This window comes from Larus michahellis, chromosome 1, assembly GCF_964199755.1.
Source record: "Larus michahellis chromosome 1, bLarMic1.1, whole genome shotgun sequence".
Taxonomy (NCBI): domain Eukaryota; kingdom Metazoa; phylum Chordata; class Aves; order Charadriiformes; family Laridae; genus Larus; species Larus michahellis.
Window position 1 is genome coordinate 78,669,925 of NC_133896.1, and position 25,075 is coordinate 78,694,999.

Sequence of the window (25,075 nt, forward strand, 5' to 3'; positions counted from 1 at the left end):
CTTCCTCCCCTGCCCCCCCACACCCCCCCAGTCAAAAGTAACCCACACTTATCTCGTCTTATCTCTCTCTTTCTATGAGAATGCTGCTGCTTGAGGTTCATGGCTTTCAGTGCTTGCTTTATCATGACCGTGGCCTGAGAAATGGCACAGAAGATGAAGTGATCGTATGCATCTCTACTCTAGAGGGTGTTTGTTCTTTTTGTGTTCTAAGCCTCTGACACCACATTGCATCAGAAGTCATTGAACTTCCGTACTGAGGGAAGAACAGCTGTGTGTAGTTCTCTCTGCAATACGAGCTGGGTACCGGCAGCACCCTCTGTTCCTGGGACTCTGCAGAGAGAAAAGGAACCGTTCATCAGAGACGATGACCCCCGGAGGGAACCCCAGTACTGAGACTGCAGGTGATGGTGGGGATTGCCTTTACTGTCGTGGCTAGGCAGGGTGGGAACAAGGAGGGATGAGGCTGTGGGAACAGGCTGTGGGAGACTGGACAGGTGTCCACTTTCTTGAGCTTCTGAGCAATGCTAGGTGAGCAGTGTCCAAGTCCCACATCCCACCTAGTTGGAACCAGGGCTGGTGGTTATCATGACTGCAAGGGACCCTCCCTCTGCAACTGACGTGGGCTGTTACCACCATGGGAAAGAAGAGCACGAGAGAGAGGAGCAATGTCTAGAGAGGGTGTAGAAGGGAGCCAGGGTGTGAAGGGTTGGACAAGTGCTCAGAGGAAAAGGGGAAAGAGAGGAGCTCCAGTAACGCAGAGACGTTACGGCTTGCGGCCCCCTTTGGTGCCCACAGATTACAAATGGCTGTGTGGGACTCCACACCTTTGTGTCCGGATGCCGTGCTGCAGGAGGCCAGCAGTCCAGTGATGGCTGCTGAGTCTCCTGGTCAATGCTGTCCTTGTCTTGGGGCAGCGTGTGACTCCTGCTCTTGCCTTTTGTTTGCAGCCCCAGCAGAGAAGAGAAATAGACCACAGCTTTGCTCTTGGGTCCTGCTCATTTCTGCCATTGTCCTCAAAGCAAGTCTCATATCCATCTGTCTCGGTGGGTTCTTGAGTTTGTTGATTTTTCCTGGAGATGGAAGGGACTGGGGGAGATGGGAGTGGTGGGAGTGGAAGACGTGACTAGAGAAGTTTCAATTGCCTTTTTGGAAACTGTCTTGACGATGTGACAGCTGATTCAGCTCCTTCCCCCTTAAGCAGTTCACAGCTGTACAAACACTCCTGGTTCGTGTGGTGGCAACTGCATGTGGCCAACCGGCCTCTCTGCTCATCCTTGTGCACAAGCGTTTAAGCTGGTCCCTACTAGGATGGGAAGAATCCCTGCCCCACAACATCCCTAGTGTGAGATGGGAAACGGCCTGCATTAGATACGCAGGCTTTGGCCTTCCAGGGGGGCAGCTGGCCCTAGTCTGTAAGTGAGAAAGAATCTTTGCTGCTCAAATGCTCTGCTACTCCATTGTGTGGCCTCAGGACTTGGAAGGCCTACTGACCCCATCTCATTCCAGCTGACTCGGCACCATCCAGGGGAACAGCATGGTCCCTGGAGCTGTCCTTCCTGAGGGTCCAGCTGGGACTGGTCCGAGCCACCCTTGCCGTGATAAGCTGTTAAGAGAAAAGGCTGTTGCCTCTTCACAGTGGGTAGTGAGTTGGCATGTGAGTTGTCCATCTGCTTGCAGTCATTCCATGAGACTCCTGCTTGGGATTTTTCTCAGTGACTGACACTTGGAAACAGAAAGCTAAGCTGCCATTGAAGAAAGAATATGTTTCCTGTCCTCCTGATGGTGGGAGAAAGACTGAGGAATAAAAATCCAAATCGAGATGGTCAATAAGGGAAAACTTCTGGAGCTCTCCTAATCAGAGTATCATTCACTCTGGCTTCATTTAGCAGTGCCTCATGGCTCCCCCTTGCTGCGCTGCGCTGTGCTGTGCTGTGCTGCGCTGCGCTGCGCTGCTTCAATCTCCACATGCTCAAGATCCTTTGCATTGGCCACGCGGCCACATGACTAATTCTAGAATAGCCATAATTTAACTGGCCTGTAGAAGACCACACCTGGAGTACTATGTCCAGTGATAGGCTCCTCTGTACAAGAGAGACATGGACATAGTGGAGAGAGTCCAACAAAGGGCCACAAAGATGATGAAGGCACTTTGAGGAGAGGCTGAGAGAGCTGGGACTGTTCAGCTTGGAGAAGAGAAGGCTTGGGGGGACCTTACCAATTTTTATAAATACCTGAAGGGAGGGTGGAAGGAAGATGTCCTCAGTGTGATGTCCTCCCAGTGGTCCTTCTGCTCTCTGACATGGAAGATGGTCTCTTTCTGCCTGTGAATGGCAGCCATACCCCTTATTTGGGCTAGTTGTCTCAGAGTCATGGAGCAGGGATACACTAACTGCACACCTTCAGGTCCAGAGCACCCGAGGGGGCCTGAGGTCAGCTGCTCAGTGCCGGGGGAGACTCTGCTGACAAACCACAGGCTGGCTCCAGCCTCCAAGCACTCCTTGAGTGGATTGCAGGCTTCTCTAGCTTTGGTGGGGAGGTCATCCTGGCTAGATCTTGTCAGTCAGTGGGCAGAGGAGTCCTTGTGGGCAGCTGTGGGGTGCTGGGAGCAGAAACGACTGTTCCCTTTACTGAGAGGGTGGCAGTTACCACTTACGAAACGGAAAGAGACAGCCCAAGGAGAGGCGATGCTGCGACAGTGCTTGGTGGGGAAATGGGGAAACGAGTGAAGCCCAGAGATGGTGTGTGGGGACCTGTGAGGAAGGGGTAATCCTGCCGCCTCTCCTCTCCCTTTCTAGTCGCTCCCTTCTTCCACAGTGGTGACCAGCCCACAGCCCTGCAGCAGAAATTCTCGGAGCTTCAGTGCATCTTGGAGGTGCTACAAGGCAAAGGTCAGTAGTGCTGGCAGGCGTGCAGGAGATCTTTGGGACAGGGACAATGAATGCTGTGCTCTGCTCTGACAGCAAGCAGCAGCGGGACCAGACTCTGGAGAGGCGGACTCCAGAGGAGAGAGGTGGGAAGACAAAGCATTTCCTGCTAAGAGCTTAGGTGGAGAGGGCCATGTTAAGCTGTCCTGGAGGACAGGGCGGCTGTGAACACCGATAAAACAAAAGGGACAGTCTACAGGGGCACAGGGAAGGTTAACAGGGGAGAAATAATAAAACTGCAGCTCTAGTCAGGGAAAGAAGCAATAGTCCCTGTTCCCGGGGGCTAAAGGCCTAAAGGAGAGCTTACAAGAAATCAAACCAGATCACCAAAATAATTTTGTCAAGCCAAGACCTGAGATCGTGTTACGAGATGCATGACTATAACTGGTCAGCAGCCCCTGAAACAGTGTGTGGGAGTTACTAAGCATGATCTCCAGCAACATCTAACTTCTCCATCCTTGTTGGGGCAGGAAGCTAACTATAAGAGTGGTTGCTACCCTGCACAAGTGACCTGGGGAGAACGGTTGACCATCATTGCTGGAGAGCAGGGATTCTCACAGTCACCATCTCTCTCGTTATTGGCATTCACATCTGCAGTCTCTCCCTACACAGAGCAAGGCTGGATCTGCTGCCCAAATGGCTGGAAACGCTTTCAAAAAAGCTGCTATTATCTGTCGACTGATGAAATGTCCTGGGCTGAGAGTGTGCAGAACTGCACTGGGATGGGCTCCCAGCTGGTGGTGATCAACAGCAAAGCAGAGCAAGTAGGTGCAGGGCGGAGGGAGGGGAAGGGCAGCCAGACACACAGTGACAGGCCCTGGAGGGGACCCAGATCCCCTCCTTGCTCCTGCAGGGGAGGGGGGATGTCCTTTCTGCACCCCTTCGGCACCGGCTCCCCTCTGCCACCAGTCCCACCCCACAGGAACTCCTGCCACCTCCCTCTGCTCAGTCCTGCACCTCATGGACATTGCACTCTCCCTGATTTCCAGGGTTTCCTCACTATCGAGCTACAACAGTTTCCAAAAGGAACGAATTACTACATCGGTCTGTATGCACAGGAGGTGGGCAAGTGGCAGTGGGTGGACCAGACTCCATTGAATGAGGAGGCAGCGTGAGTACCCCTGGATGGAGAGTGTTTGGTGCCACTCCTGGCAGTGCAAGGGAGTAGGAGAGATGTGTGGGTGTCTATTGGTGCGTGAGAGAGGGGTGAGACAACTCCCTGTGAGAGGACACAGATGGAGCAGGAGAGGGCTGTGTGGGGACACCAGGTTCACATCGCCTCGTCCATGCTGGTTAGTGGTTGTTAGTTAACTACCAGTGACGTGGCCATCAGTGCTGTAGGCACAGATGAAGCTGCCTCTCGCCATCAGGAAGAACCTTTCAGAGATGACCAGCCTTGCCTCACCTCCGTATGGCCCTCACCATGTATAGGTGCACGTATATGCACAGGCCTGGCGAGCGCTGGGGTGCTGTGGAAGAGATGGGAGAGATCACCAAGGCTGTCCTTGCTGTGTCTCCTCAGGGAGGACAAGCTTGCCCTGGAGGCAGACACATGTGTCTTGGGGGTGTGAGGTGCATGGGGTGAGTGGTGGTGAGCCGCTCCCCTGACTGGGACTGAGCAGGGCCCTGTTGTGCTGGCTGTAGGAAGAAGGCAGCTTTCCACATAGGACTGGTGCCAGTGGGATAGCAGAGCGGGAGGAAGAGTACTGCTTTTGTCCGTGAATCTGCCTCTGGAATTTTTCTCTCTCCCCTCCAAGCCTTGCGTTCTGCTGTGGTCTGTTCCAGCAGTGCTCTACAGGGTACGCTGGGGAGTAACGTGCCTGTCTCTGTCTCAGGTTCTGGCGGAAAGGGGAACCTACTAACATCGATTATGAGAACTGCACTGTAATCCATACGAGTTCAGATATATATAACTGGAATGATATCCGATGCGAGAGTCATTATCGGATTTGTGAAGCTGCAGCACTAACTGATGGCGCGACCCTCATCCTGAGTTCAACTGGGAGATGAGCAGTGAGCTGGAAACAGCTGAGGGCTGTGTTGGGAGGGGAGGGGGCCCCTGAATCCTGTATTTTCACTCTGCTGGGTGGGACGATGTGAATGGAAGTGATATTACCCCGTGTCCAGCATCCCCAGTGCATGTATTGGCTCAGGGAACACATGAAGGCTCAGGGAACACATGAAGGCTCAGGGTCATCAAAGGAGGTCCTGGGCTCTTGTGTGCTCTTCTCTCTGAGTGGGTCTGGCAGCCACCGTGTGAAAAGAGGTTGAGTTCTCCAGAAAGAAGAAACGGGAATGGAAGACAGATGTTCAGAGCTGCAATTTCCTTTGTCTCCTTGGGCAGAGGCGTCTGCTTTTTCTTGGGGCTCACAGAGAATGTCCTCTAGTTGCACTGGTTTTGCTGAACAAATACTGATTTCCTATACAAGAGAAAATACAATATTAGACCAATGGAAAAGCCTCCGTGCTGTGCGTGTGTGCGTGTCTCCCTTTTTCTCTCTTTCCCTCTCTAGGCTGCAGATGTTTGTGTTAGCAGGGTCAGAAGACGTTGCTATGCCAGGATAGAGCCTTACACAACTCCTGCAACATAGGCTGCATCCACCTCAGAGACAAGGCGGCTACACAATCCTGTTGCACACAGCCAAAGCTCTGGAGGGGACTGGGCACAGGGAACCAGCTCTAGGGGTATGATGGGTATTTGTTTCCACAGTTGAAAGTCTTGCCCGGGAGGGTAACGGGAGCTTGTGCCAGGAGTCTGAACTGCACAAGGTTGACCAAGCGTGTGGAGCTGTTGCCAGCGGCGAAACGACTGGGGCCCCCAGTGCCACTTTGAGGAAGAACAACTCCCCTCAACTCAGAGCTGATCCCAGGCTCACCTGATGTAGCAGCCTTCCTGGGAAGTCCACGCCTTGGTGGTCCCTGTCAGGGCACACCTGCCCATGCTGCAGAAGAGGCAGGAAGGGGCAGGGCTGCTGCTGCACAGGAGGCGCCTACCAGAAGCGCATTGCCTAGTGAATTGCCTTCATGTTCTGCTGTAGACCACATGCCCCCATGGATCGCACCTTTGCTCCACCCATTCCCGCTTCCTGGCCCCTGTGCCCCCGCTTCTGTTTGCTTCAGGAAACACCATCTGCCTACGCTTTCCCAACCACACAGTGCCTGCTCCCCACACGGCAATGGTGCGCATCTCCTGGCGGTGTGACCCTGTCCTACCTATGGAAGTGAATCCTCTCTCTGGGTCCCAAAGAGAGAGGAGAATTTGTACTGGAGCCACGGTGACCAGGAGATTTGGCTTCCTAAGCCGATCAACAGGAGGAGTTCTGTGAACGTCAGTGGGTGGCGGCAGCAGCTGCTCAATCGCACAGCCCAGCAGAGGCAAGGCTGCTGCCCCTCCAGGTCCCCAGCTCCAGCCGGTAGTGAGACTGAGCGTGTATGTACAATAGGGACAGATACAGATACATATGGGAGAAAAAGAATAGGTGCACATAAGCAGCCACACAGGTCAACACAGACAGAGAGCACTGACGCAAACACAAACAGCACGAGCAGAGCAGCCTCATCCTGTTCCCCCCTCTGGCTGCTAGCAGGATGAAAGCCTGCTAGCAGAAAAAAATATACGTTTACACGTATGCCATATGGGCCCCTGCGGTCGCGAGGCTTAGTCATTCAGTCAGCCCACAGCTGGCCCCTACATCCCCATGTCTTCCTCTTCCCTGTTGTCTCTCTCATGCCAGAAACAAAGAGACAAAGGTCTCTCCGGTAGCAGGTCAAGACTTCTGGTCTTCCCAGTAGCTGCCCCTTGGCCGCCCAGGTCTGCCCGGCAGCTGGCTTGGACACCTGTGCGCCTGCTCCATTTTCAGTGCTGAGGTTCCTGGCGTTTATAACTGCCTGATGTTGTTCAAGCATGAAATCTCAGGTGGGAAGAGTCTGGAGTCCTTTTTTCGGAAACTAGCCATCCCCACTTGTTGACGAGGGTATTTTCACCGGTGTAGTATTGACACTTGCAGGGAGGCAGGGAGCTGACTTAATTCCACGGGATACCGTCAATAATGCAAGGCGACGCGAAGCAGTGTCAGAGACAGCTGTCAGAAAGTGGTGGTTGGCAGAGACTTGCGGTGGTATCAGGGAAAGGGAGAAGTGCAGTGCTGGAGATAGCCACCTTTCCCCTTCCCGGTGCTCCAGTCCTCTCCTGCTTCACAGGGTGGCGGTGTATCTCCCATGTAGAACGTAATCCTTCTGTCCAGCTCTTTGAGTTAACGTCCTCCCTCCTGTGTCCCCTGGTGGGAACACGACCGCTGTGTTCTTCACAGCGTCCCTGTGGCTAAGATGCTTCTCTCCTCCCCTCTTCCAACTGCTTTTTCCCAGTGCCAAGCCTCATCTCCCCTCACAGGTCCTACTTAACAGATTTCTTTTTGCTGTTTTTCTTGCTTTGCCTCGGACTCCCCCCATTCCCGTCTGACTCTGGCTAAGCCCAATGCTCTAGCTGTGGGCAGAAGAGCACAATTCACCTCTTTCCCCCTGTGTCATACGTCTAGCCCTGGGCTTAATATGCCTCCCCTGGAGACCTGCTGTTGAACAAGGTGTTTTCTTTCCTCTGTTTATGGAGGCCATGAGGGCCAAGCTCACCCCTGCAAGGCATACACTTGTCCCAGGATTTGTCCCCGAGTCTCTTCTTGGCTTGATTCACCTAAGGATACCAGACACCCGCGGTATCTGCCACTGAGTGGTGATGATTATCACACCGGCCACTTTGTGCTTGAGATCCTGTAGGTCACAGGCACCAGCAGGTTTCAGTTTTCTCACTTATTGTCTTGCCCACCGACATCCTAACTCTTGCACTAGCTGCAGCTCCCCTGGTATAACATGCGATTTCCTCTGTGGCCCCTGTTAAAGATAACTAGCAAGATGCCTTTCTGACGAGTAGCCTCCTGCTTCCAAAGGCACTGGGCTTTTGGTACCTGTGCCTAAAATTAGCCAGCCTTGAATCCACCACATCCGAGGACTGGTTTTGGTTCTGTGGTTAGAGGATCTTCTCCCAAAAAACACAGAGGAGCACAGAAAAATGATGGCAGGTAGGGGAACCCCTGTAAGCAAATCAGAGAAACAGAGCACGCTCCTCTGGTTCCTCCCAAGGCTGTCACAGAAGAACTGTCAGTCCACGCACCAGGTCTGAAACCCATCAAGATGACTCAATGGGGGAGACTCCCCACACCACCTGGCAGACTGAGGGCTTTTGCTGCCTACAGGGGTATGTGACTCATTAGGAGATGCTGGGAAGAGCATTTTGGGATTGTGTGAGACTTTTTATGGGATGGGGAGGTGAAGAACCAAATGTGGTGGAAGGGAAGGACCAAGGTGTTTTGGAGAGGAAGGAGTGTGGGAAAAGAGGGGGAAAAGGGGATAAGAGGGACCAGCCCACGTAAACAGGTTGCTGGTCAGTACGCTTGTCTGGCCGCGTCCTGTGCCTGATCGCTGCAGTCTGACCTGTCTTCTTATCTAACTTCATGTCTGCCTGTTCTCCTGGGTGATGGCACTTTCTCTTGGTCTAAGTGCCAATGACGAGTGCTGTCTTCATGTCTGTGAAACAAAACAACTGCTTCCCATTTTTTTCTTCCTCTGTTTCTTTGTCTCTGAAAGGTTCTCTCTTCCAGACTTACGCTTGTTACAGCTATGCAAAGTTTTTTACTTAAGATCATTAGAAGAAGAATAGGAACAGGGAAAAAAATCACTTTAAAAATAGAGACACGTGAAGAGATAATAAAGCTGGAAAGAAATCAAGAACTAAGGTGAAATTATGGCTTGTCCCAAGGTTTATTTCCCTGTTGAATTTCTCCTCCATGGTGCAATGGTCTCTGTCTTCCAAGGATTTGATCTTCTCTCTTTTTAGTTAATTTCTACTCTTTCGAGATCACTTGTCATCCCAGCTTGTTTCTTGGCCTCTCGGCTTGTCCCTTTTCAAGTTTTCACAGCTATTCCTGTTCTTTGTCTGGTTATTGACTTTTTCCACCTCACAGGGTTGGGGTTTTGTTTGCATTAGTGGAATGAAATATCACGCGCTTTGCCTCCCTTTTAACAGAGCCTGTAAAATTAGATAGGGAGCAAAAGAAACCCAGTGGCAGTCCACCTTGGTGATGTGACCATTTCCCAGTCACTCTGTCACTTCACAGAATGGCTCTCCACCTTCCTTGAGAGTTATTCTTGCACGGAGTCTGGGGTGAGGCTTTCGTCCTGAAACATGCAGAAGATGAGCTCTTATAGATCCAAGTCCTTCGTGGGTTTACACGCTGTCATTTCAAGAAGGGTGACGTGTGACAGTACCCTCTCCTGGCCCTGCAAGCGAGGGCCTCTTCATCTGCAAGCTAGGAAGCATCCTCTGTAGTGGCACAGCTCCTCTCAACCGCATCCTAGGGTCCTTGGCTTGGGTTTGCCTGGAGGGTACTTCCTTGTCTGGGCTCATTAGCAATGGTCCCTCTAGTTTCTGGCTTTGGCCGTGCAGGACTCCCCTTTAGCCCTCACTCTGGGGTAATTCTTAGCATGCAAGAATAACAAGGAGCAGATTTCCTTTCTTCCCTCCTCCAGTAAAGAGCCAAACCAACAGAGAGAAGGTTAAGCCTGCGTTGGTAAAGCTAGCTGAAGGTTCACAGCCCTTGAATCACAGAGACTGGCAGTTCCCTCTGATGGGTGTGGAGAGCCTGGGGTAGGTTGAGATGAGCAGCACCGTCTGCCAGGTCTGAACACGGCCCTCTTGTCTTGGCTGTAGGAAGAAGGCAGGTTTCCATGTAGGACTGATGCCAGTGGAATTAGCAGAGTAGGAGGACTGGGGCGATTCATCCTGGTGTTCCTGGATGAATCAGCATCTGGACAAGTCCACCTCCATGTCCATCTGAGCCCTGGACCCCCAGGTCCTGGACCTGACCTTTCCCTGCAACGCTTGACAAGGCCATGCTGGAGAGTAACATGTCTCTGGTTCTGGAGGTCTGGGGAACTGACTGATGTGAATGATGTGTATTGTAATCCACCAGAAGGCAGAAGTAGACCAGACCTGCAACAATCTTCCACATGAGTGACAGCCCTTGTCTTCAAATTTCTGAAGCTGCAGCATCAACTGTCTGATGTAGGAAACCTCATCCTGAGTAAAACCGATAGACCAGAAGTAACCTGACAAGAATACGGAGGATTTTGGGGATGGGTGTGAATGCTGAAGCCTGCATCTTCACTCTGCTGAGTGGGAATACGGAATGGAAGAGATATGGTCAGGCGGTTGGCGAGCACCAACCTTCCCTTCTCCAGGCTGAACAGTTCTAACTCTCTCAGACTCTCCTCATACGAAAGAAGCTCTAAAAGATGCTCCATTTGCCTTTTCAAGGCACAGGAAACTTCTCTTGATTATTGCAGACTCTCAAAGACAATGGCTTTGCAATGAGCTTGGCTTCTTCCTGTAGCTTATTTGGACACATGGTTAGCGGTATGGTCATCTGCCTGAGTAACAACCTGCAGAGAACAATCCAGCATTCTCCTCGTGCCTTTGGTGACTCTCTAGAAAACAGGCCACACTCCCTTTCTGTATTCTTGGTAGCATTCATTCTGTGGCCGCCTGTCACTGCCCAGTGCAAGGCTAGACGTGCTGCACAGTGGGCCGGAGATGCTTTCAAAAATGCTGCTACTACCTATTGGCTGAACGGGTGTCCTGGAATGAAAGCAGGGACACCAGCGTAAGGTTGTGCTCCCCCGTGGTGGTGACAGATACAGAAGAAAATCAGGTAAGCAGTAGACTTCCCATGCAAGTGTTACGGGCAGGTCCTCAAGCTGGCCAGTGTCTGCTCTCCTGAAGTCTCTGGCTGTGATACTGGGTTTTGCCCTGCTCCCTCCTCAAAAGATCCTGAACTCCAACATCGCATAGTTACCGCAGCCAAGCCTGCCGTTACATCCCAAACCAGTTCTTCCTCACTTGTAAGTGTGAGATTCAGCAGAGCACATCTCCTCATCAGGTCTTCCACAAGCTGTCTCTCCTCATCAGGTCTTCCACAACCCGTGTCTGGAAGTAGTCATCAAGGCACTCCAGAAACCTCCTCGATTGCTTGTACTTTCTTGCTGAAAACAAAGCTCAGAAACTGCCGCACACACTGCTAAGCCTGTCGGCTGCCCCTGTTAGCTGCACTCTCACGCGTACTGCTGGGGCTCAGGACTATGGGCCTGGCCCTCCGTCCTTGAAAGTGCAAAACAAACAGGCACATTGGGAAGAACTTCCTGTGGGATTAATTCTCTCTTCTGGTATTGTCACAGCTGGTAGCACTTCCCCTGTGTTTTTGCCTTTCACTTTGTCAGCATTCCCTTCTAGACTGCTTGCCTTTATTTGACTCTTGCAGGTAAACCTTTCCTTTCAAATCATTCTGAATTCAAGAAAACTGGAAAGCAGGACTGCCCAGGGGATTCAAGTTGATGGAGGAGCTGCAATCAACCCCTGAGAACGAGTTAGCTAGATCCAACAAGTTCATTTCTGAACATGAGCACGCTTGCTGTTCTTTGTTGGTGCTTGGAACCCTCTCATTCCTTCTCCATCCTGCTGCAGGTTGCTGGTTGCTTCTAAAACCAGGCACCTTCGGCGCTCACAACATGTGGTTTGCTGTGTTTCCACCTCTTAAATAGGAGCTGCAACTAATTTCTTGTGGGGTATAATTTTGCAGAAAAGATAATGAGGTTTTATCTTCCAGCTTCCGACTTTCAGCTTCTCAGATCCTGAGTACCACTGAGGGAAATTGTATTCTGTGTCTTCTCCTGCAACCTTAGACCTGCAAGACACTAAGTGCAATATTTTCCTTAGTTCATGTCCTGTTGATCTTGCCTGTACCCATGCCATGCTTGTTGATACTGCAGAGGTCTGTGAAAGTAGATTCAAGGTTCTCCAGTGCTTCTTCTAGGAGTGCACTTGCTACAATCAAGTACCACTGTCTCCAGTGATGCAGGGGCAGGAGTCCCTAGCAATTCTGCACTGCCAGGTGCCTCCCTGTTCTCCCGGCACAACGATCTGACACATATATTGGTGAATTGAAATAACCGAGGGTCACCTGTGCAGCAGGCAAAAACCAGATGAGAATCTCTACTGATAGAACTGTGGAAAGACGTACAAGAAGACTGAGGTCATTGATACATGCTCTCCCCAAGCATGCTGCTGGTGTTTATGGAGCAGGAAAGAGAAATAAGTTCCTGCCATTTTGGAAATGCAAGATATTTGTGATGGCTCCAGAGCCTTCCGCTGAGGAGGAAACCTCTTCCGTCATTGGTCCCAGCTGCCTGGCACCAAGAGTTTCTGTGCAGGCCAGAGCAGAGTTTGGCTACCGTCAGCACTTTGAGACCCTTTATCCCGGAGTGGGGTAGGGCTGTCAGTCACCTGAATGTTGTGCGGTCAGCTATTGATTTGCTGGGAAGAGCGGCTTGGTTTGTAATGCTGAAAAGAAAGCTGTTTGCTGTCCCTCTGCTTTAGACCCTCTGCAGACACCAAAGTGAATGCATGTGAGGGTACTTGCACAGACCTTCGTCTTGGTCAAACGGCCTGGATAGCAACAACTAATAAAATAGGAATGTGACTGTAAACAGCTGTGTGAATTGAATACCCGAAACTACCTGAGAGGGCATTTACCCCAAACCCGCTATTGTTGAAGAAGAACATGACCACCAGCTTAACAGTAACCAGAGAATTAAAGGCTTTTGAGACAGAGTCGGTCTGAAAACAACGTTTAGAAGAAGCAGGACATTTTTATCAAAGAGAAGAGGGAGAAGTGGGAAGGAAGTGTCAGTCAAAACCTGGCTTGAAGTTGCTCTGCAATTTTGCAACCTCTGTCTGTAACAGAGCACCCTTCCTGTTGGATACTGTGGCTAGCCTGCGTTCCTCGCAGTAAGGGGTCCAACATGCACAGACCCACAACTGCAGTGTGCATACGTGACCTTGTGCTTTCCCACCGGCCTGCGGGTTAGCAGACTGTAGGAAGTGGGTACACATGAACCCTCCATCTCCAGCAGGAAGTGTGTGAGAATAGGGGAACCCCTGCTACCAGAAAAGGGGATGTGTTCTTGCAGCCTGCACTGCCTGTGGTGAGCGTGTGTTGCACAAGTAATCACGTGAATGTGTGTCTATCTGGGAGTTAGAGCTTTTGGGGATCAGTTACATAAAGGTGTTTAGAAATTTGTAGGTGTTTATTAATGTTTTGTGTCTGGTATTGTGCTTTATCTGTTGGACTGCTGATACTGATCCTCGATATACAGGTCATGGTTTGTCAGTTAATTACATGTCACGAATAAATCGCTAAACTGCTTAGATCCATCCTGATTAGATTTAAAGCCATGAGCACTTTTTCATTCTGACGGTTTTGGACCCTCTGCGTTCTCCATACCGACCAGCCGAAGGCAGCTCCCTTCCCATATGCGCAAAAGCAAGTAAATTTTAAAGCAATAACAAGTACAATGCCTTCTCATTTTTGGACATAGTGGTGCAATTCAGTTCTGCTCTCCAGCATGATGGCTGGGAACTTTTTAAAACATCACTTGAGAATCTCTTACTGTACTGTGAATCCAGTAGCTAGTGCCTTCTAGCAGCCAACCAGAGCAGTGATGAATGTTCCTTAGCTGACTCCTAAGGTGAGATCCAGAAGGTTAACCACCTCAGGGGTGTGAATGGCTGTGGTGGATCCTCTTGCTCCCCTCTAGGGACACCCGCACGCTCGACTACCTCTCAGGAATGGCTGTACACCGATGCATGCAGCATGGGGAATAAACAGGGAGAACTGGAGATCTGTGTGCGGTCCCAGGGCCATGATCTCATTGCAATTACAGAGACATGGTGGGATAGCTCATGACTGGAATGCTGTCACGGATGGCGATGTGCTTTTTTGGAAAGACAGGCCAGCGGGGGCATGGTGGTGGAGTTGCTCTCTATTCGCGAGAGCAACTGGAGTGTATTGAGCTCTGCCTAGGGGTGGACGAAGAATGTGTTGAGAGCTTATGGGTAATAATTAAGGGGCAGGCTAATATGGGAGACACTGTTGTGGGTGTTTACTACAGACCAACGAATCAGGAAGAGGAAGTCGATGAGGCCTTCTACAGACAGCCGGAAATAGCCTCACAATCACAGACCCTGGTTCTCATGGAGGGCTTCAACTACCCTGACTTTTGCTGGAAAGACAACACAGCCAGGCACACACAGTCCAGGACAATTCTGCCCAGCACTGGCGATAACTTCTTGACACAGGTGTTGGAGGAACCAACAAGGAGAGATGCGCTGCTGGACCTTGTGCTAACAAACCAAGAAGAACTAGTTGGGGATGTGAAGGTTGGGGGTAGCCTTGGCTGCAGTGACCATGAAATGGTGGAGTTCAGGAGCCTGCATCGAAGAAGCAGGGCAAAAAGTAGAATTACAACCCTGGATTTCAGGAAAGCTAACTTTGGCGTCTCCAAAGACCTACTTGGGTCTTTGGAGGGAGTACCTGGGAGGAATCCCATGGGCTAAGGCTCTAGAAGGAAGGGGGATGCAAGAGAGCTGGTTAATATTTAAGTACCACTTCCTCCAAGCTCAAGATTGGTGCATCCCTAGGAGCAAGAAATCAGACAAAGGTGGCAGGAAACCTGCGTGGATGACCAAGGAGGTTCTGAAAAAAACTCAGGTGGAAGAAGGAATTTTACAGAATGTGGAAACAGGGACTGGTCACTTGAGAAGAGTACAGGAACGTTGTCAGAGTATGCAGGGATGCAATGAGGAAGGCTAGGGCCCACTTGCAATTAAATCTGGCAAGGGATGTCAAGGACAATAAGAAGGGCTTCTTCAAATACATCAGTAGTAAAAGGAAGACTAGGGAAAATGTGGGCCTGCTGCTGACCGCGGTAGAATCCCTGGTGATGGAAGAGGCAGAGAAGGTGGAGTTACTGAATGCCTTCTTTGCTTCAGACTTTACTGCTAAGGCCGGCCCTCAGGAATCCCAGACCCTGGAGGTAAGAGTGAGAGCCTGCAGTAAGCAAGACTCTCCCTTGATTGAGGAGGATCAGGTTAGAGATCAATTAAGTAAACTGGATATCCACAAGTCCATGGGTCCTGATGGGATGCACCCATGAGTGGTGAGGGAGCTGGCAGATGTTATTGCAAAGACGCTCTCCATCATCTATGAAAGGTCATGGAGAACAGGAGAGGTGCCTGAGGGCTGGAGGAAAGCCAATGTCACTCCAGTCTTCAAAAAGGGCAAGAAGGAGGACCTGGGAAACTGCAGGCCGGTCAGCCCCACCTTCATCCCTGGAAAGGCGATGGAACAGCTCATCCTGGATGTCATCTCCAAGCATGTAGAGGAAAAGAAGGTTATCAGGAGTGGTCAACATGGATTCACCAAGGGGAAATCACGTTTGACCAATCTGATAGCCTTCTATGATGGAGCGACGGGCTGAGTACATGAGGGGAGAGCAGCGGACGTTGCCTACCTTGACTTCAGCAAGGCTTTTGACACAGTCTCCCATAACATCCTCATACGTAAGCTTAGGAAGTGTGGTTTAGATGAGTGGACAGTGAGGTGGATTGAGAACTGGCTGAACAGCAGAGCTCAGAGGGTTGTGATCAGCGGTGCATAGTCCAGCTGGAGGCCTGTAACTAGCGGTGTTCCCCAGGGGTCAGTACTGGGTCCAGTCTTGTTCAATACATTCATCAACTACCTGGATGACGGGACAGAGTGTACCCTCTGCAAGTTTGCTGATGATACAAAACAGGGAGGGGTGGCTGACACACCAGAAGGCTGTGCCGCCACACAGAGAGACCTGGACAGGCTGGAGAGATGGGCGAAGAGGAACGTAGTGAAGTTCAACAAGGGCAAGTGTAGGGTGCTGCACCTGGGGAGGAATAACCCCATGCACCAGTACAGGTAAGGGGCTGACCTGCTGGAAAGCAGCTCTGTAGAGAGAGACATGGAAGTCTGGTGGACAACAAGTTGACCATGACCCAGCAATGTGCCCTTGTGGCCAAGAAAGCCAATGGTCTCCTGGGATGCATTAAAAAGAGAGTGGCCAGCAGGTCGAGGAGGTAATCCTCCCCCTCTACTCTGCCCTGGTGAGGCCACATCGGGAGTACTGTGTCCAGTTCTGGGCTCCCCAGTTCAAGAAGGACGAAGACCTACAGGAGAGAGTCCAGTGGAGGTCTACAAAGATGATGAAGGGAATGGAGCACCTCTCTTATGAGAAAAGGCTGAAAGACCTGGGTCTGTTCAGCCTGGAAAAGACAAGACTGAAAGGGGACCTCATCAATGCTTATAAATATCTAAAGGGTGGGTGTCAAGAGGATGGCATCAGACTCTTTTCAGTGGTGCCCGGGGACAGGACAAGAGGTAACAGGCACAAGCTGGAACACAGGAAATTCCATCTCAACATGAGGAAAAACTTCTTTACTTTGAGGGTGGCAGAGCACTGGAACAAGCTGCCCAGAGAGGTGGTGGAGTCTCCTTCTCTGAAGGTGTTCAAAACCCGCCTGGACGCGTTCCTGTGCAACCTGCTGTAGGTGACCCTGCTCTGGCAGGGGGGGTTGGACTAGATGATCTCCAGAGGTCCTTTCCAGCCCCTACCATTCTGGGATTCTGTGGTACCTTCTATGACAATACCAGCAATCATGTGTGGACCATCTTTCCAATGCAACAGAGTTGGATGGTTCAACTCTGCCTGCAGCCTGTTGTGCATGAAGAAACATACTCAGAGGATATTTTCTGCACACAATTTAGGCTTGTCCTCATTTGTAACCAGCTTTGTGTGCTGGTATTTTGAATCTTCAACCAATGTGCTTGTGCTATTGTTAGCTATCCGTTCCTTCCTCAGTCCATCTGTGCACGCCTCTTCACAGGGAGAAACTAGCTGTTGGAAGACAGAAGAGCAAAGGCTGCATACCCACCTAAGTCCATTCAGAGTATAGTGAGATCTAGTAGAGACTATTTATCCCTAGGGCTATCCTTAGGGACACTTTATCCTGCAGGGTTTTGAATCAAGCCGCCTTGAGCAGTGCTAGAAGCACCATGTCTGTCTGTGCCTTTTGTAGTCGTGACCAAGTAAAACTTCATGATCTTTAATGTACAGTGATTCTGTCACCGTCTAGTAAACCCTTCTGACCTTGAGCTCCATAAGGACAGCACACGAGCAATCCCTCCACTCAAAGCTCCATCCTCTTTTCCTGAGTAATTAGTTAAGAACAGTTCTTAGTTCTGCTCTGAGTTACTGAGCTCAAGCTTCACATGGAGACTTGTCCAGACTGAGTCACAGATACACTTTCCTGTTGTTTCCTGACTCGCCTTTGCAGGATGTCGTGAGTGGTTTAATCCTCTGCCAGCAAATACCAACAGCATAGACGTTTTCACCTACATACTCACTCACCAGGGAAGAGCAAACACCAAAAAGGTAAGAGCAGTGAAACTGCTTGAATACGTGCAGCAGGAGGTTGTTTGGGTTAGAGTGATACTACTCTTCATCTGTTTTAATTTGCATCTGTGAGTTTCTGTGTTGCAACGAGCATCTTGTGAAATGCCCTGATAGAGAAATTATGAAAATTCCCCCATCTCCATGTGTTGTGGGCAACACCCAGGATATGGCATTTTCTGCACCCCAGATCAGACAGCAGTGTGTGAGCTGCCCTAGCGCAGTCTCCTGTGCAAGACAAAGCTTGTATTCGTGGCCATATCGGTAACGTGGACTCTTGGTGGGGAAGAGTGATACTATGTCAGAGATAATGAATCACCGAGGGAGAGTCAGCCCTGGAACTGCAGGTAACCACACCACCTTCCTTTCTCTCGTCCTGTAGAAGAAGGAGTGGGTGGGGGAAAATACAGGGCTGGGATAGACAATGGCATGGGGCAGTGGCTGGCCTCATACCAGGAGAAGGGGCACAGGACAAGAGCAAAGCAACAGATGAGGGAACTGGGGAGTGCCAGGGCGGGGAGAATGACCTTTTTCCCAGAGCCGGGGGGGATAAAAGTCCAGGCAGACTATGGCCTGCCATCCTCTTCAGTGCTTCTTCTGTAAACGATGAGACTGAAGAGCGGTGTCCTACTGTCGTTGTCCAGGTAAAACTACCTGCACCAAGCTAAGCACAAGTCACTGCTCCCACCTCTGGTGTCTCTAAGGAGAACCAAGTGAGGGCTCTCCAAGAGAGTGCCCATTCTGCCTGTGGGAACAATATTTTCTGCGCATCTGCCTCTGCAAACACTGAGCTGGACGGTCACTCCTTTGAGTAACTGTACGCTACTGAATAAAAGGTCGCGGGGAATAGAGCCAAAATAAAGGCAGCTGAGAGAAAGGAGATTTAAAGAGAGATGAAGAGAAGAGAGGTACAGTAAGAGCATTCAGTGGGAGACAGGGGAAGGCAAAAAGACAGGGGAGGGCAGCAAGGAAGATGTGTTGGGGAGAAAGGCGGTGTGACAGGACAAAGAACGGAGGAGTGCAGTTTGGGAAGAGTACAGGCAAGGCTTGTGACAAAAAGTGAAATAAAAGAGCAGCTCCAGGGCAGCCCCCTACCCTGCCCATCTGAACTACTGCTAGTGACAGGCAGCAGGACCTGGTTGCAGCAGGACCTGGTTACAGCACCTGTGGGGCTCCCCAGTCCTTGGAATAAGGGTCCCAGCAGGTTGTTGGGGTCTGGAGCCACCTGGGCTGTCCTGCCCCCGACTCTGGGCTGGAGGATTCCCATTCTTGCCTTGTGTTTTTCAGCCCCAGCAGAAGAGAGAAGCTGCTCCTGGCTGAACCCCTGGGTCTTCCTTGTTTCTGTCCTTGCCATCAAAACTGCCTTTGTAACCATCTGCCTCGGTGGGTTCCAGGATCTCTTCATTCCCCAGGATGAAGGGAGTGGTTGACTGCCTTTTGTCAGGTGGAAAGACAATATCCTAGGCTCTCTGCCAGCAGGTCAATGCCCTTCACCGAAACAGCCGGTTCTGCTGCCCCTCTCCCTGCTCTGTCCTCTTAGTCAGGGCTAGGGTCCCTTCCACAGTTAAGGTTTGTTCCCTGGCAGGGCCTTGGCACTGTTCCTCTCACTTTCCCACATGCCTGAATAAAGCTGGTCCTGGATGAAACCAGTCAGTTTCTCCCCTCCCACCAAGAGCTGAGAAGTGTGTTTAGTATCAGAGAGCATCTAAGTAGGTTCCCTGAAGGCTGGCTGTTGGATGTTGGTTCTCCTGACCTGGTCTCTCTCTCTCTCTCTCAGAGCTCCCTGTGACAATGTTGGAGCCAAGGTGCAAGTGTGATCGCCTTGGAAACACTGGCACTAGGGCTGCCTATATTTTAGCAGGGTGGGGGTCAATCCAGCAGAGTTCTCCAGCCACATCCCAGCCACGGTGCCTGGACCGACCAAAAGGGAAATCCTTTGCTTGTGCTGTCCCGGAGTATCATATTGCTCTCTCATGACCCTTCTGTGCTTCTTCTTAACTCCCTCGGGTGAAGCCTCAACACTAAACAGTTCTTGATAAAGGTAAAAGTTACAAGGAAATTTATCCTGCCACCTCCCTCTGCTCAGTCATAGAATCATAGGGTTGGAAGGGACCTCTGGAGATTATCTAGTCCAACCCCCCCTGCCAGAGCAGGGTCACCTAGAGCAGGTTGCACAGGAACATGTCCAGGTGGGTTTTGAATGTCTCCAGAGACGGAGACTCCACCACCTCTCTGGGCAGCTTGTTCCAGTGCTCTGCCACCCTCAAAGTAAAGAAGTTCCTCCTCATGTTTAGGTGGAACTTCCTATGTTCAAGTTTGTGCCTGTTACCTCTTGTCCTGTCCCCGGGCACCACTGAAAAGATCCTGGCCCCATCCTCCTGACACCCACCCTTTAAGTATTTATAAGTGTTGACAAGGTCACCCCTCAGCTGTCTTTTTTCCAGACTGAAGAGACCCAAATCCCTCAGTCTTTCCTCATAAGAGAGGTGCTCCAGTCCCCTCATCATCTTGGTAGCTCTCTGCTGCACCCTCTCCAGCAGTTCCCTGTCCTTCTTGAACCGGGGAGCCCAGAACTGGACACAGTACTCCAGGTGTGGCCTCACCAAGGCAGAGTAGAGGGGGAGGATGACCTCCTTCGACCTGCTGGCCACATTCCTCTTGATGCACCCCAGGATACCATTGGCCTTCTTGGCCACAAGGGCACATTGCTGGCTCATGGTCATCCTGTTGTCCACGAGGACTTCCAGGTCTCTTTCAGATGAGCTGCTCTCCAGCAGGTCAGCCCCCAACCTGTACTGGTGCATGGGGTTATTCCTCCCCAGGTGCAGCACCCTACCCTTGCCCTTATTGAATTTCATAAGGTTCCTCTTTGCCCAGTGTGGAATAATTACTAAATTGGCCAAGAATACAAAAATACAGCATTGTTCACACATTAAGGAAAGTCATAAAATCAAGAGGCTTCTGAGGTAGAATACAGCCACAGCTAGCACACGAAGAATGCAACATCTGTGATTCCCCATACAAGGTTGTTTGCGAAACTACACGAGGGATGGAACGGAACGCGCTTGTTCCGTGGCCTTCCCTTGTGACGAATAGCAGATATGGGGACGAGATGGTACTACGGAACTGATAAGCGGCCTACACGCTACCCGAGCCAACATTTCGTCAAATGTTGATGAAATGCTGTCCTTTGTGCGAACTTTGCTCACCACAATGTACCAAAACACACCTCCATCCCAGAGGCTATCCGCCCCCGAGGTGTGAACACTCCTCCTTGAGTACATTAATCATAATAAAAGTACATATGACTAAAGTCACTCAAACTTCACTTTGAAGATAAAAAAAGAGAGGGGATGTCAGGGAAGACACCATCGCGAAGAATTCCATCGCTGATTTCCGGGATCAGTCGACGGGCTGAGCCTTTCTTCCCCCCCATAGGGACGCCTTTGGGTAAGACTTCGATTACACCGAGTGCTTTCTCGGGACTTAGAAGTTTCTCTAGAGAATCTCTACCCTACATTTATAGCCAGGCTGTATTGTTTATAATTTTGTCGCGTGTTTGTATACTTAACAATATCTTTATTTGCACGTGCTTTGCAGACAGTGTATTTATCACCGGCAATCCTAAAGAACCTGTATATCTGTTGTTTAAATAAACTGCACTGTTTAAGTAGCTAGTCGTTTCGCTTTCTCACTGAACACGACCAAAGACTCGAGAGAGGCCGTGTTAGTTCAGGAGCACGACTAGACTGAAGGTGCAGTCCACTATTAGTGTATCCAAATCGTAATAGCTTAATACATATTAAACGCGATTGGACTGATAGTGCTGAATTGGGCATCACTCAGAATTTAAACCTAGCCGCACCTAGCCTCCCACCTCGGTGAGGAGTGTTAGAACGCAAGGGGGTTTATCTTCTGCCAAAACCGCTTGGCCCCGTTTCACACAACACCCAGATCTCCAACCTGTCCAGGTCTCTCTGTATGGCAGCACAGCCTTCTGGTGTGTCAGCCACCCCACGCCAGCTTTGTGTCATCGGCGAACTTGCTGAGGGTGCACTCTATCCCCTCATCCAGGTCATTGATGAATATATTGAAGAAGACTGGACCCAGTACTGAGCCCTGGGGAACACCACTCGTCACTGACCTCCAACTAGAATCTGTGCCCCTAATCACGACCCTCTGAGCTCTGTCTTTCAACCAGTTATCTATCCACCTTACTGTCCATTCATCAAGCTCACTCTTCCTAAGCTTCCCTATGAGGATGCTGTGGGAGACTGTGTCAAACGCCTTGCTTAAGTCAAGGTAGACCACATCTACCGCCCTCCCCTCATCTATCCATCCAGTCACGCCATCACAGAAGGCTATCAGATTAGTCAGACATGATTTCCCCTTGGTGAATCCATGCTGAGTACTTCTGATAGCTTTCTTTTCCTCCACATGCCTTGAGATGAAGCCCAGAACGAGCTGTTCCATCGTCTTTCCAGGGATGGAGGTGAGGCTGACCGGCCTGTAGTTCCCCGGCTCCTCCTTCTTGCCTTTTTTGAAGACTGGAGTGACATTGGCTTTCCTCCAGTCCTCAGACACCTCTCCTGTTCTCCAGGACCTTTCAAAGGTGATGGAGAGTGGCCCAACAATGACTTCCGCCAGCTCTCTCAGCACTCTCGGGTGCATCCCATCGGGGCCCATGGACTTGTGAATATCTAATTGATCTAATTGATCCCTCACTCGATCCTCCTCAACCCAGGGAAGTCTTCTTCTTTCCCCGTTACTTCCCCCAATGCCTGGGACTCCTGAGGGCTGGGCCGAGCAGTAAAGTCTGAAGCAAAGAAGGCATTCAGTAACTCCGCCTTCTCATGGCTCCTGTCTCATTCAACAGTGGGCTCACAACTTCTCTGGTCTTCCTTTTGCTTCCAATATACTTGTAGAAGCCCTTCCTGTTGAGCTTGATATCCCTAGCCATGTTTAATTCCAAGGCGGCCTTGGCTTTCCTTGTTTCATCCCTGCACGCTCTGGTGGCATTCTTGTAATCCTCCCAAGGGGTCAGTCCCTTCTTCCACTTGTTGTAGACTTCCTTCTTCCACTTGAGCTTTTTCAGAAGCTCCCTGTTCAACCATGCAGGTCTCCTGCATCCCTTGGCCGATTTCTTTCTCTTAGGGATGCACCGATCCTGAGCTTGGAGGAAGTGGTCTTTGAATACCAACCAGCTTTCTTGAGCCCCTTTGCCTTCCAGAGCCCTAGCCCACGGGATCTCTCCAAGCAGTTTCTTGAAGAGGTCAAAGTTAGCCCTCCTGAAATCCAAGGTTGTAATTTTACTTCTTGATGTTTTGTGCATAGTCCCCATGATCCTGAACTCTATAATTTCATGATCACTACAACCTAGGGTGCCCCCAACCTTAATGTCCTCCACCAGTCCCTCTGTGTTTGTCAGTACCAGGTCCAGGAGTGCTCCTCTCCTTGTTGGCTCCTGCACCACCTGTGTCAAGAAGTTATCATCAATGCACTGGAGGAGCCTCCTGGACTGTACGTGCCTGGCTGTGTGGTCTTCCCAGCAGATATCGGGGTGACTGAAGTCCCCCATTAGAACCAAGGCCTGCGATTGCGAGGCTACCTTTAGCTGTCTGTAGAAAGCCTCATCAGCTTTGCCATCCTGATCAGGTGGCCTCTAATAAACACCCGCAACAGTGTCCCTCATATTTGCCTGCCCCTTAATCCTTACCCATAAATTCTCAACCCTCTCTTCACCTGCCCCTAGTGAGAGCTCGATGCATTCCAAATTCTCTCTCACATAGGGTGCAATTCCACCACCACGCCTCGCTGGTCTGTCTTTCCTGAAAAGGACATAGCCATCCATGACAGCATTCCAGTCAAGCGAGCTGTCCCACCATGTCTCAGTAGTTGCCATGAGATCGTGGCCCTGCAACCGCACACAGATCTCCAGCTCCTCCTGCTTATTCCCCACGCTGCGTGCAATGGTGTATAAGCATTTCAGAGAGGGAGTCGTGTGTGTAGTTTTGACCCTTGAGATGTGGTGTGCCTTCTGGCTTTCAGAAATAGTGGCACACTGGCCCACGAGCGCTGAGCAACTACGCCCTGGCACCTCACCAGCAAGCCCAGTACCGTCCCCACCCCCCTTCAAATCTCGTTTAAAGCCCTAGCAATAAGCCCTGATAACTCTTGTCCTAACACCCTTTTTCCCCTGGAAGTCAGGGTATTCCCGCCTGTTACCAGCAGGCCAGGCGTTTTGTAGATCGGGCCATGATCAAAGAACCCAAAGTCCTGCCGGCAGCACCAGGCTCGGAGCCAGGCGTTGATCCGCTGGCTCCTCCTATTTACCCCCTCGTCATTCCCCGCAACTGGGGGATAGGCGAGAACACAACTTGCGCTCCCGATCCCTTGACCAGGCGTCCCAGGGTCTTGAAATCTTTCTTCATTGCCCTTGGACTTCTTGTTACCTCGTCGCTGCCTACCTGAAAGAGCAAAAGTGGGTAGTAGTCCGAGGGCCGTACCAGGGAAGGAAGCATCCTCTTCACGTCCTTGACCCAGGCCCCAGGGAGGCAGCAGACCTCCCTGTGTACCGGCTCCGGCCTGCACATTGGGCCTTCCACTCCCTTCAGCAGGGAGTCACCTATGACAAGGACCCGTCTTTTCTTCTTTACTGTAGAGGTTTTGATACAGAGGGAGGTCTGACTAGGCCTCACTGATGCCTCCAAGGTAGGAGAACTATCGTGCTCGTCATCATCCAGGTTCCTCTGCAGAGCACTGTACCTGTTAAATAATAGCACCTGGGAAGATGGGGTACTCGCCGGGCAGTCTCGAGTGTGGCGCCTGTTGCGCCGTGCAGGAACTTCCTGCCATTGCCCCTGTCCTCCAGGTCACCACCTTCAGCTGAGGTGAGAGAGGACAGGGAGTTCTCCGTTGCAGGGGTTCTGTCTGCCTGCTGGGTTTCTGTTGTGGGATGCAGGATTCTACTCCAAGAATCTACCTCCCTCTCGCATTCCCTGATGCTCCTCAACCTACGTACCTCCTCCCTGAGCTCCATCACTGATCGGAGGAGATCCTCTACCTGGGCACATCTCCCACAGGTGTGCCCATCACTGCCATCCGACACCAGCGTGAGAGCAGGGCACGACCTACAGCCCGATGTCTGGGTGGCAGCAGGTTCCCACAGGAGCTCCATCTGAGAGGCTGCATCAGACCTGGTGGTTGTGGAGCTCATGGATGCCACAGTCTTCTTGCGAGTAGTTACCATTGCTACCTGGCCGGGTCGGCAGTCTTTCAGCTCTATCCTGCGCGAACTGCCGTGCAGACTGCTGTGATTGGGCTGGTGTATCACTCCCCGTTTGGCCGCCCTCTTCTCCAGCCCAGGAAGTACATGCTTGTCCTGGTGCTCCCGGGTGGTTCCCTGGGTCACACCCAGGCAACGCCCACTCGCTGCTTGTCTGCCCAGCGCACAGCGAACTGGTCCTCATGGACAGCGTGCTTTTCCCAGGAGTTTCTCTTCCACTTGGTGAAACGATAAAGGAACCTTATCACTTTTACCTTCTTGATAAAGGTAAAAATGGTGCTCTAAAGCTGCAATGCCCAGGAAGATTAAGAGAGAATGCATATTAATATTCCACCTTTATTAAGCTTATCCCATGACTTCTTTGGCCCTTTCCTGACCCCATCGTCAAAGGACGTCTAAGCTGGCTTTGTCAGCTGGGAAAATGAGTCTCTCAGCCAGCAAAGGC

At 51.1% G+C, this 25,075-nt stretch overlaps 1 protein-coding gene across 1 annotated transcript; it reads left to right on the top strand.

The window, feature by feature from the left end:
* Positions 1-280: 280 nt before the first annotated feature.
* LOC141737788 (C-type lectin domain family 6 member A-like) lies at positions 281-5,378 on the top strand. The gene is made up of 6 exons (XM_074572756.1): positions 281-401; positions 948-1,043; positions 2,796-2,888; positions 3,537-3,688; positions 3,914-4,035; positions 4,760-5,378. Exons 1-6 carry the CDS (start codon positions 365-367, stop codon positions 4,932-4,934), a joined length of 675 nt encoding a protein of 224 aa, XP_074428857.1. The 5' UTR covers positions 281-364; the 3' UTR covers positions 4,935-5,378.
* Positions 5,379-25,075: the final 19,697 nt, after the last annotated feature.

Coding starts and splice junctions, on each gene's coding strand:
- LOC141737788 (XM_074572756.1), top strand. CDS start 365: ATGACCCCCGGAGGGAACCCCAGTACTGAGACTGCAG. Junction 2,889..3,536: donor GGAGGTGCTACAAGGCAAAG/GTCAGTAGTGCT, acceptor CTCCCTACACAG/AGCAAGGCTGGATCTGCTGC. Junction 3,689..3,913: donor TCAACAGCAAAGCAGAGCAA/GTAGGTGCAGGG, acceptor CCTGATTTCCAG/GGTTTCCTCACTATCGAGCT.